Source organism: Chelmon rostratus, chromosome 10, assembly GCF_017976325.1.
Source record: "Chelmon rostratus isolate fCheRos1 chromosome 10, fCheRos1.pri, whole genome shotgun sequence".
Lineage (NCBI taxonomy): Eukaryota > Metazoa > Chordata > Actinopteri > Chaetodontiformes > Chaetodontidae > Chelmon > Chelmon rostratus.
Window position 1 is genome coordinate 4,056,373 of NC_055667.1, and position 12,831 is coordinate 4,069,203.

Consider the following 12,831-nt stretch of genomic DNA (forward strand, 5'->3'; position numbering starts at 1 on the left):
TAACGTAACCCGTGGATACATCGCCACCTCATGGCCAAAACAGTGTACGCAGTGCAACAAATTGTGCTTATCATAAAGAGACTATGGACAATTAAAACTAAGAGAGTCCCGCAAATTCGTTAAAGCAAAAGCAAGCATGTTTTAAACCACTTGTTAGCCAACTTATTTTACTTATTTGTCTGTCTATGTCTCTTTCGTCACGGTGCCTGTTCGAAATCGGATAGGAACCATCATCTGTTGCTTGTTTCCTCAGGTGGAGGCGGACGAGTCTTTGAAGGAGCAAATCAAAATGGCGAGCCAAGAGGAGTCTGTGAGGGAGTTCGTCGCTGTTACTGATGTGGATGAGGAGAGGGCCCGGTTTTTCCTGGAGTCCGCCGGCTGGAATCTGCAGGTACGTTTTTTCTGGATTTTTCCTTTGAGTTGCTGTGGAGTATATGAAGGGAAATGAATAGGAAACAGCGGTGACATGACATGTCAGACGAATAGCTTACCGGCTAACATTAGCCTGTGGTGCCGGTAATTTGTGCAAGTCACCCTTTGACAATGGCCAGGGAGCTCTCTGTCACCAACCACAAGGCTGTTGTACAATTAGTTAACTGGCTCATCCACTATTAGAAGAAGGTCAGTTTCTCTAGTCTCATTACAAAGCAGGTTGCCATTAAGTTTTGGCTAACGCTACAGTGCCGCGAGTCCATTGAACCGTCCTAGCTACCGTTAGCGTAAAGCTAGATTCATGTTAACTTAATGTTGCAGTCAGCATTGGTTAGCTCGTAATGCTGCAGTGTCAGTTACCCTGTTTAAGCATTAACGTGATAATTAGTAGCAGGTAGGTAAGGAAATGAAGATGAACTTTCACCCTCTGTAATTTTGGAGTCTGGCACGTGGACAAAATTAAACTAAATTACTTCTGTGATCGGTTTTGTCACCTGCTTTTGCAGAATTACGATATTATTAGCAGGGCTACTGTGTTCAAACATCTGCTGGGGCCTAGGGAGCGAGAAGGGTTTGGTAAACTGTCGGTCGGGATTTTGTTGATTTTTATTGACTAATATTGTCTCTTCCCAGCTTGCGCTAGCCAGTTTTTTTGAGGATGGGGCTGATGACGACATAGTGACCCTTCCTCAACCTGAAGGAGGCTCCTCAGTGTCCCGGTCTGCAGGGCCAAGGTAATGCTGCCTTACTAATATCACACTTTGATTTGGTCACACTCATATGTGCTGCTTCTTTGTCAGTGCAAAGTCTAATAGTCCAGTTTAGCAAACAGTTCTTATCCATAATTCTCTACATTAAATTTTAAAGACTTTAAAATCTCACTGTGCGTCATCAGTATAATTTTGTGACATACAGTTTAGTGCATCAACCCCATATTTTTCCTTATCGTCAGCACTCAGCCCAGAGTGACCTCCTTCAGAGATCTGATGCATGAGGCAGAGGAGGAGAGTGATGAGGAGGAAGGCCAAAGGTGAGTTTAATTCCCTGAATTGCATTTTTTTTCTATTTTTAGTGAATGTGTCATTCAGTGTTACAGTGCCAGATGAAGAACTAAGGAAATCTTTGGATTTTAGCTACCTAGCCTTTTTCTGCAATGATTTAGCTGATCAACATTCAGGATATATTTGTCTGGGTAGAGAAATTTGCAGATAGGATGAGATTATGAAGAAGAAAATTATGAAGATTGATGATGGGTCTGGTAGGGATTGAGTGTCATGTTTAAGGACACTTCAGTGTAATAGAGGGATTAAAATGGACCCAAAGACAAGTCAATAAATGTAGTCATTGCCCAGTTGATCGTGTGCTGTAACAGTAGCCCTCAGAGGTCTTTCTCATCCTACCAACTCGTTGTGACGGTTGTTCAAGGCTGTAGACATGCTGTGTGTGTGAGCTGTGCATCCTCTCAGCGTTTGAATGGTAGTCAAGTCACACCTCGTGGGATGATTCCAGAATGCACCAAACTATTTTTGGTCACAACTCATTCACTGTGAGCTGGTTGTGCTTTTCTGCAGCATCAACAGATTCTGCTGCTGGGGCAGTGCAGTGGACTTGGACTGTGTGGGGTTGCTAATGTCCTTTTAGTCCATTTTTATTACATTCAGTGAGCAAGCTGAACTGTAGAGCGATAGTTGTGCTTCTTGAGTCAATTATAATTCTATGCATAATTTACATTTCTCCCAGTTCTGTTTTGCACTGGATGGTGGCTTTGATAATTACTTGTTTTTGTATTGAGGCATTGTTTTTTTGTGTTTCTGTGTTTAGATCATCTCCTACCAGGTGACTGACAGTGTGCACAGTCACATAGTGCAGCACTGGTGTTGAAATACTTTACATGGGCCACAGTGAAATTATGACAGAAATCTTTCCAAAACTAAATGTTGTGGGGTTCATGTTTACTGTGGTGGATCATGTTGCAAGGGCAATTTTCAAGTCTGTTCACATTATTTTCCCTGATGTCTCTAACTGCTACAAGTACATTACTTGAAACTATGTACACCATTGAAGTCATGTATACTACACTTTTCTTGTGCAGTGTATACATACTGTAGTTCAGAACTATTAACAGCCATACCTGAAAAGTGCAAGTTTACCTTCATGTACTATTTGATTTGTTTGGTAAGAGTCAAAGTATCCATGCTCTACAGACTATAAACTACTGAGTGTTGCTAAAGTCAGATTTGTGGTTGATGCAAGGGTTTAACAGGACTACCTGGAATACCTGCGGTGAAGGTTTTGATTAATAGTTCAATGTCAGATTTCTCCTGCTGGTATCACTGTGCCAGCACTCGATGAATGTATTGTATGTGTTCAAGCTGTATTGTAAATTTATGTGTGGAAATGGACAAATAAGTGCAAGAGAGAGGAGATTTGGATTTGACAGACAGGCCCCTTTACACTGCGATTATCAACATTAACTGACGAAAGATGACAACTTTGAGAGAAATGTGTTGAAATCTTTGGTTGTTAATCAGAAATGGTGGTCCTTGATCGCATTGTGAGACACGTCCATGGATGGCTGATTTAGAGCTTCAGTGAGCAAAGACAATGCACTGCATTGTTTTCCATTTTCCCTGATCTCAATCAGCCTCACAATCTCCTTGTCCTTCCTTTTCAGTTTTTTGAGGCATAGAATGCCAGCACTATGTGGCCGAAGCTTGTTTATGGTTTTGCCACATTTTCAAAACATGAGAGAAGAACCAGGCGGATGACATGCGTCTTCTTGCATCTGTTTATCTACTTGGAAGCACTACGATTCATCACACCACTGGACTCATCTCAGAATTGAGATCATACGTTTCTGCCTTTATTAGACCAGTCTCTTCTTCATTCCCACCTTGCCAGGTTTTTTGCGGGAGGATCAGAGCGCAGTGGGCAGCAGATTGTTGGGCCTCCCAAGAAGAAGACTTCGAATGAAGTGGTGGAGGATTTGTTCAAGGGTGCCAGGGAACATGGAGCTGTGCCTCTGGACCGGGCTGGGAAAGGGCCAGGAGAGCCCAGCAAAGCCAAGGTAAAGTGAAACTCAAAGACCATTGTCTGTATTTGCTCTCCTTCTGTATTGTCACATTCAATTCTGCCATCCCTCATGTTGTTTTTATTTTATCCTCTCATCACTTAGGCCTTCCACGGTGGAGGCTACAGGCTAGGAGCAGCTCCTGAGGAGGAGTCAGCCTATGTGGTTGCAGAGAAGCAAGCCTCCAACACCCAGCAGGATGTGAGTACAGACCCTGATGGGTTCTCCTTTTTTTGCTTTTGTGCAGGTCTTGCTTTGTTTCTTGCATCATTGGCACTAGTCACGCCCCCTTGGTGCCTTGTCAGCCAAGAGAAAAAGAGATCAGTCATCCTGATTCGCTGATAGTTCATCATGATGTACACCTAAGGATTACCTTTGTTTTTATGAAACCTTGTCATTGTTCAGACAGTTGTAGGTATCATGCTGTTCTTTATATTGTCCAGTCACATGTAACTACAGTGTATTTCTATACTAGGTGGTCAGTATCAACAGATTTGGCACTTGTTGAACACTGCATCTTGCTGTTGCTCCTCTGCAGTCAGTGGTGTAGTGTTTTAGCTCCCTCCCCCTCCCCAGCATCCTCCTGCATTGTGATTCCAGCGTCTCTGCATTTATGTTCATTCAATTGTTGCGTGTCTCATGCTCTGCTGTGTTTTTGAGCTCAGAAAGTCCACGTCCATCTTACCCATGTTGGTTCTCGAGCATCACATTGCCAAATTTCAAATATTTATTATTGTTGCATTAAATAGTTGACATGCATGTCCTGAGGGAAATTCTATCTACTCGGGGCGCCATTGCATTGCTTCTTATTTTTTCGGCAAAGCAACACAGAGTAACAGATGGAGTATGATTAATCATTTTCCAGGAGACCTTCTAATCGTTATTCCAATACTGAAGGCATGCCTGCTCGATTTGTTTCTTCAGTTTTGATTGCTAGCAGATGGTGTTTGATATACTGTATAAAAGCCAAGTGCAAGGCTGTGGCTATTTCCTAGAAGCACGACATTGCACTAACTGCAGGGGAATACCATTCACATTGCTGATTTTCGTCTATGCGCAAGAATAACTTGTTTGTGTGTGTCTGTGTGTATATAAGGTACACGTGGTGCTGAAGCTGTGGAAGACGGGTTTCAGTCTGGATAATGGTGAACTCAGAAACTACAGCGATCCTGGCAATGCCAACTTCCTTGAGGCGATCAGAAGGGGGTGAGATTATTCTGCTAAACTGCACTGAGTCAAATGTACAGTGCATATGGAATGTTTTCAGACCCTTTCAACTTTCCACATTTTGTTACGTTTGAGACTCATCTTAAAGTGGATCCTGTTCATTTCTTACAAATGAATCTAGACACAGTACTCCACAATGACAAAGAAAAACAGCTTTTTGGAGTTTTTAAAAAGATTTCTTAAAAATAAAAGACTAAAGAATAATAGAGAATGATATATCCCAATTATTCAGAGTTCCTGACTCTCTGACCATGAGAAGCAAAATCCTATGAATTGATCAAACAAAGATTGAACTATTTGGTCACAGTGTGGAGGAAACCAGGCACTGAGCATCAAAAATATAGAGCAATCCTGATTGCTCAAGATCTCAGCCTGGGGCGAAGATTTACATTTCAACAAGAGAATACAGGAGTGGCTTGAGGAAATGTGAAAACCCTGGAGTGGCACAGACATATCTGAACATGGCTGTGCACCGAGGCTCCCCATCCAGCCTGGCGGAGCTTGAACAATTCTGCCAAGACGAAGAAAACTTCCAAAAGAATGTGTGCCAAGCTTGTAGGACCATTTCCAAGAAGACTTGAAGCCGTCATTTCTGCCAGAGGTGCTTTAACCAAGTACTGAGTGAAGGCTCTGAATACTTGTGCATTTTACTAAACTTACAAAAAACTCCAAAAACCTGTTTCTGTGGAGCACTGTGTGTGGATTGATGAGGACAAAAGGGTTCTGAAACATAACAAAATGTGTAAAAGCATGGTAGGTTCATCATGGCTCCACAAGGACACATTATGTTCTGAATGTTTCGATTAAAAAATGTGTTTAGGGTTGAGTTCAGTGATTCACCTTTTACTCTGACACTTTGTTGTTAGTTTAAAGGGAAATTGACGGCATTTAATTGGTATGTGATTAAGCCCCCCGTTCATCTGTTAATTGTCCGCCTGCAGGGAGATTCCTCTGGAGCTGAGGCAGCGGTCTCGAGGGGGTCAGGTCAACCTAGACATGGAGGACCACAGGGACGAGGACTTCTCCAAACCCAAGGTTGCCTTCAAGGCCTTTGGAGGTGAAGGACAGAAGTTGGGAAGGTGAGACTGATGAGCAGTCTTGTTGTTGTTTTATTTCACATGCCCCCTCTTCTCACTGCTTAGTTTGTAAATCCTCGATTCCTCTCCTCACTTCTTACTCCCTCCCACCTGAGATGTGAGATGTGAGAGCAGTTGAGGCAACAGGCATTTAACAAACTGAGACGTCCTTGTTACAGAGTCGCCATTTTAAAGCAACATCAAGCAAGCGCTCTCTCTCCTCGCATTGTATTTTAGGAACTGAGACATGCTGGTGTGCTGAGATTGATTTCAGAGTCAAAGGAGGAGAGAGGAGGCATGGAGGCACAAAACAGAGAAATGTTTCTGTGTTGTTTCTCCTCAGCAAAATATTACAGGTCAAAAGAAGCAGCTGAATTCAATGCAAGGCTAAATAAAGGCTGGAAAACCATTTGTACTTGTTGGGATGAATCACCTTCAGTCTGGGTATTGACTGTGCTGGTTTCTCATCAGTCATGTGACACTGTTGGAGCACATTTCAGTCCCAGTCTCAGTTTAAAGTAAAATCAGGGATTTCAACAGCACTTAAAATAGACCAAATATAAAGCTACACATTCAAATGACACACAAGCTGTCACAGTTCAGTTTCTATCCTGCAGCGCTCTTCTTTCACTTTCAGTCCACCATCTAGATTTGCAACTTTAGTTCTTGTTCATGTTGTCAAGGTCCAGTTGAAACCATGTATCTCCAAGATAGATTTTTTTTTTCAAAGATTGAATATTTTATTAATAATAATGATATACTTACATACATCACTTTTCAAAACAGTGATACAAGTACTTTTTAAACACAAGGCTAAATAGTCAGGTATCACTTAGATACTAATATTAAAATACAAAACATTCCAACATAAAGTAATGGCTGGTACATATATAATACAAAAACATAACATATAATATAAATATATATTATGTATCACGAAATTCTCTTACATGCTAAGATTAAAAAAGCATTTCGAACTGAGATTGTATGAAAAACAGGATACCGATGGTATGTAATCAGATTTTTTTTCCTTTTTTTCACTTTTCCATTTTGACAACAAATGGGGTGAAGTTATAGGAAATATTTGAAATGGAAACAAAAACAAAGCAAACTGGTAGTAGAGGATATTTCAGATGAAGCAAGGGAAGATGATGAAGATGCACGGAAAGTAAATGCAAACAGAATCAGTGCAAGCTTCACTCTTGCCAAAAGCTACAAAAAGGATTAACTCATGATCTTATCAAATGTTGAAAAGGGAATGATTCGGTAAAACTGTGCTCTTCTGACTACACGCTAGCACATCGTGCCTCAGCTAACATATTTAACGTGAATTCTCATCTTTTTTTCCGTCTCCTTTTCTCTAGTGCCACCCCAGAGTTGATCACAGCTCCAGCCACCTCCCAGCAGGACCAGGCTGCCAACGAGGCCCAAGCCAGAGCCTCTGTGACCCTCGACCCCTCCCAGGCTGTCACTAACATTCAGATCCGACTGGCCGACGGCGGCAGACTGGTCCAAAGTTTCAACCATACCCACAGGTGACTGTTTGCTCTTTTCAACTTGAAGTTGGTATGCACACAGTTAAGACAGCAACGCTCTGTGGAAATGTTCACTGGCCTCTTTACAACAGCAGACCTGGAAGTATTTAGAGTGAAAACTACATCGTGACATCGTAAAACTGACACGTGTTTTAATCCCTGGTGTTGCTCCGTCCCTGTTGAGGAGCCAAGTACTGTAAATGTTAAATCAAATGTTTAGTTTGATGCCTAAGTTAACTTTATTTTACTTGTGCTTGTGTTGCTTTTAGCAGCAGCTCAGGAACACCAAAGGCCAATGATGAAAAAGTGACTATTTCAGCAAAGCCTTATTTAATAAACATGGCCCCACTACTGTAGTTTGTCTGAACAGGGAATCTCACAGTTACATTTACAGTTTTTCTTCTTCAGTCGGTAAATGACTGCTCAAATTTAAAACAATACTGTTGTCAAGGGTCTCAGTAAGCAAGCAGAATTACTATTGGCCAGCAAGCATTTGATTATGTTTTGTTGTCAGTCATTTGACAACTAAAACACTCAGTTAGACGGCTTTGAACCAGCATAGTCTCTGAATCCCATCGCCGTGTCCTCTGCGGCTGTAGTTTAAACTGTAGTCTAGTCTAAACCCAGCTGCTCTATTTCATAGAAATCTCCTAAATACCACTTGAGGTCATTGCACCTGATGTTTAACTGAAATCTGCTGCACACCTGGTTTAACAAACTATTTAAATAACGTAACATCATGTAATACCACTGAAATGGTTCCAATACTGTTTCTGATTTGTCTCTTCTCAGCACTTACTGAAAGGTTGCTGAACAAGAAAACTAAAAAGCTGAAATCTGAAACTGTTTTCCTTAATTACAGTTTTCTGAGTGAGCCTGCAGTGCTGTTACATGGTGTTCCTGTGAATCACCTGCGTGGGGCAGACCTTATAAATTATTTTCATTACACGTCCAATTCAGCTGCAGGTTAGCTGAAGCTGTGCTCCTGTTGACTTAGCAGCCAGGCCCAGTGCCTTATGCAGGTTGGATTTGAAACCCCAGCAATTTCAGGTTTGTCTGAACCCATTTTAAACTGCAGCTAGGCTAGTCAGGTGCTACCTGACAACAGCCCCATAGTGGGATCAGCTCTGTTGAGACACAAAATAAGAGATCATACAGAGAGTCAGAGGAAACAGCCCAAACTGTCTTATTTATACTGGCTACTCAGTTTAATCCAGGCAAAGACACTGAAGTGATGAACGAGATGGAGGCAGATAAGATACTTTAAAACCTGTAGCCGCCTGCTGAAGTTTGCATCAAAAGTCCTTCTCTCAGTCAAAATCTCTCAGTGACTCGCACTCCCCGCTGGTTTCATTGTAAATTAACATATGGGTCTAGAACGGTGACTGTAAATTTTGGCATTGAAAATACAATTTGGCATTGAAAAAGGAGACATTGTTACTGAAATGCAGGAAAAAGATTGACCCTGAAAAATGAACCACTAAAAATAAAACAAAGACATTAAAAATAGTTTAAACCTATTTTGATGTATATTGTATTTTTATGCGTTTTTTAATGCCCATCTTTTGTTTTTGCACAGTTAAAATTAACCTTAACAAATGTCAGCTATCAGAGCTAAATTCAGCTGAGCCAGCTACCAACTGTTTTTTTAATGTGCCTCCATTCATTCAGTTACAGTACAGGTGCTTGGAGCAAAGAGCAGTGGAAAACATTTCCCACTTTTTAATAAAACTATGTCACACCTACAGCCAGAACCCAGCCTCAATTATGACAGCTGAGAGCTTTTTCCAGTACAAGAGTTTCCTTTTTCAATGCCAAATGTTATTTTCAAGGCTGAAGTTTACATATATACATTTCAAACAGGAGCGGCTAATTCAGAGCAGTTTTACTGATGGCAAAATGTGAACAAATGCTGGCTAAAAACACTGGGGCTCAAGTTGTAGCCCACAGCTAACTGACTTCATGGCAACAATTCTCCTTTACATATACAGTTTTACACAACCTACTTTGTAGTTACATCCCTGCAGCATTATGAGATGAGCATGATTGTCCCCCAGACAGAAGACAAAGAAGCAACAATATCCATTCATGTTGCACATCAACATATGTTGTGATCAACATTTAATGAACTAACACTCCTGGTCTCATCTGCCACTAAATAACCTAAAATATACATTTTAACATGTTTATTCTATAAGACTTAAATATTTGATTTTTTTTATACATTTTCCTATTGACTGACCAAAATACCAGTAGTTTCATCATATATAAGGAGCTATGTCAAAATGTGCTTCACAAGAGGTGAAAAACAAAAAAAGCAAATTAGAGTGGGAGCAGCAGTCAACCAGCTAAATACATGGTTGAAAATGGTAGGAGAAGTTGATGGAAATATGAAAATCCATTCCCACCTTGTTATTGTTGTGTGGATCAGCTGATGTTCACAGTGTTTCATCCTGTCACACACGCGAGTTTAACCCACATTTCCTGTCACGATGCTGTGTCGTGTCCCTCAGGGTGTCTGACCTGCGGCAGTATGTGGTGGCGGCCCGGCCCGCCATGGCAGCCAGAGAGTTTGTTCTCATGACCACCTTCCCCAACATGGAGCTGTCGGACGAGAGCCAGACGCTGCAGCAGGCCAACCTCCTCAACGCTGTCATCGTCCAGCGGCTAAAGTGAGGGGGGCGGGGGAGTAAGAGCGACCCCACCCCCAGTGGTGTGGCTGAGTAACTACAGCCCTGTGAAACCTGTTGCCCCTTCTGAGGGAGGAGAAAACATGGACTTGTGTATGGACTTCTAATTTCTGATTTTTGTTTTTCTAAAGTGAAACATAACATTCTGCTCCCCAGACCCCCACTCTCCCCCCTCCCCCACCCCCCCTTTCGTGCTTTGTGACGGGCAGTGACGAGGGGGGTGCTAAAAATCTTCCAGAAAGGAACAGAGTTCATTGAAGAGCTGTTGGAAAGCCCACAGATGCTGTGGAGTTGTGGTTTTAATGGGGGTGTGTTAACATGACAGCATTAGACGGTTTAACCCAAAAACACAGCAGCAGTCCAGTTTTCTGAGGAGCAGTTTGGCCACAGAGATGTTCACAAAACCTGCTCTTTTCTCCATTAACTTGCTCCCCGCCGTTCCTCTTCTATTAACCTTATTGTGGCCCTTCAGCTATGTTTACTAGCAGGTGCTAGGGCCTCACCACGTTCATGCAGCAGCAGACTCCTAGTTTGTTTCTGTGTCGATGGCACAAACCAGAACTACATGAGGCACACTAGTCTTATTAGGGTAAAGTACATATTGATCATGTGGTTTTGTACAAGTTTCCATTTCTCTCCACACATTCCCTTTGGAGAGAGAATGTAATGATGTAACAAAACGCTGAAGGGTCCTTTCCTCCAAAACGACCTGTACCAGTAGCCTTACGCTCCTTCACTCACCTGCAGAACTACACCTGTCCCTTTGTTCAAAAGAAGATGTTATTTTTTTAATCTGCCTTCTTTCCCTCTTTCTTTTTTTCCTTTACAGATTATAGGATTGCCCCAGTTAGACAGTGGCATTTGGACAGTGTGTAACCATAAAAACAGTTACTTGTGGCTTTATTGTCAGACCAATGTTTGAGCAGAAGAACTCAGATTGTAAACGCAGGTTTGTAGTAGTGGAAGTGGAATTCCTATGACACACTGACATCTTCTATGCATCCTGGGGCAACACAGAAATATGTTTGGACCTCTGGTAAAATAAATCCATTTTATGGTTGATGTATAAAGAACTTACCGTCTTGTGTTTTTTATTGTAGGAAAAGCAACATTCAGCACTTTCATTAAGTAAGACACATGACTTCTACTGACTGTCAACTCTTTGGATTGCTGTCTAAATATGATATTGTTCTTTCCAGATGTCTTAGCGTCAGTATTGGTGTCAGTTGTCCTTCATCTTCATCAACTATCAACCATACTAGTCAGATCACTTTGGTCAGATGTGTTGTCTGTCTTCTGTGGAAACTGGATGTCTTGGTCCAGTAGACCTTTAAACCACTTTTTTTTTCTTATGTGTACAGAGTAAGGGAGGGTTGAGAGTGGCCAAGAGGCTGTATTCAGCAGATGGGTGACATCCCATCAACAGATGCATGGAAACTTATAAGAAATGGCCCTCAGAACAACTCTGAACTTTGACTTGTGACTCAAAGTTTGGTTTCAAAAAGCCAGAACGAGTATCTCCCACCTCCATTTATGTTGAAAATATCAGATCTGCTATTTAGGATGTTGTTTAAGAAAACTGAAATGAGATGAAGAATGATATATTAACCATGTGTGAGAACTATCTGTGGTGTTAGTATAAGAGGATTGAATGTTATTCACGTGCACGTTTGAATGTGTCTGAACTTTGAAGTTGACCTTAACATCAAACTTTTTACCATCAAGTTTCCATATTTAGGATAAGATCAGTCACTTCTATGTTTTCTAATTCTTTGTAGCTCTTTCAAAATCTCACCAGCGCTTTAATAAAACAGACGATATGATTTGAACATTGTGAAGCATCACACTAATGTGAGCAGTTGTTTTCAGACTGAATCCATCTTATCATGAATTGGATGATATCATCTTTTTCATATTGCTGGAGCCTCGCTCAGACACTCTTGAATGTTTCTGCATGGCAATTAATTGTACGAATAAGAGCAAAGTTACAGATGATTGATTTACAATTATGACACTTCTTGTGACAAAATTGGATCAAAAGCACTTTGCTAATGGCATGTGTCTAATACCTCTGAGTCAACCTGCTTAAACATTGTACTTCTGTCTCTGTACCTCCTCCTGGTTCAGTCCCAGTGAGGAGAACCAGGCAGACATGAGGGGAGGGGACCGCTTTAGTCCTGGTGTTCTAATAGCATCATCTTGGGTTCTAATGAGACCTTTGCTACATGCCGTCCGTACCATATCATTTACCGTTGTGTCGTCTGACACTGTATTGATCTGTCCATGCAACACGAGGAGCAATTATTGAATTGCACTTTTAACGATGGCATGAAAAAATGAAGATTATTGCTTTCATCTTATCACATGGTGTGTAATGCTAGTTTCATATATCAGATCCAATTTTGGATACTTACCAGTGATCACTGTTTGAGTTTAGTTTGGACAGATAGGGCTAACATAACCTGTTAATGTTGCATTGGCCCTTTTGGTTAATTTCTACACATTTTGCCAAATGCTGTGATGTAGTGGAACTAAGTATATTTACTCCAGTGCTGTACTTTAGTACAAATTTGAATATTTTCATTATGTTCTTCTCTGCTACATTTCAGAGGAAAATATTGTGCTTTTACAGCTTACTCACTAGATACTCACTGTAAAGTGTTTCCTGTCCAACTGTGTAAACTCTGAGTTCTGGTCACACACGCTGCCATTGGTGCTTCTTTTGTTTCTGATTCTCCTGAGTTTCATTGACTGCTTCACACTAAAAGTGACTCACTGTGTTGCGTATGTCTCCAACAAGC

General features: G+C 41.3%; 1 protein-coding gene across 1 annotated transcript; it reads left to right on the forward strand.

The window, feature by feature from the left end:
- Positions 1-265: 265 nt before the first annotated feature.
- nsfl1c (NSFL1 (p97) cofactor (p47)) lies at positions 266-11,885 on the forward strand. Its single transcript, XM_041945809.1, has 9 exons — positions 266-391; positions 1,066-1,166; positions 1,385-1,462; positions 3,334-3,499; positions 3,608-3,703; positions 4,599-4,708; positions 5,671-5,808; positions 7,170-7,340; positions 9,854-11,885. The coding sequence occupies exons 1-9, from the start codon at positions 290-292 to the stop codon at positions 10,014-10,016; spliced, it is 1,125 nt and encodes a 374-aa protein (XP_041801743.1). The 5' UTR covers positions 266-289; the 3' UTR covers positions 10,017-11,885.
- The last annotated feature ends 946 nt before the right edge of the window (positions 11,886-12,831 follow it).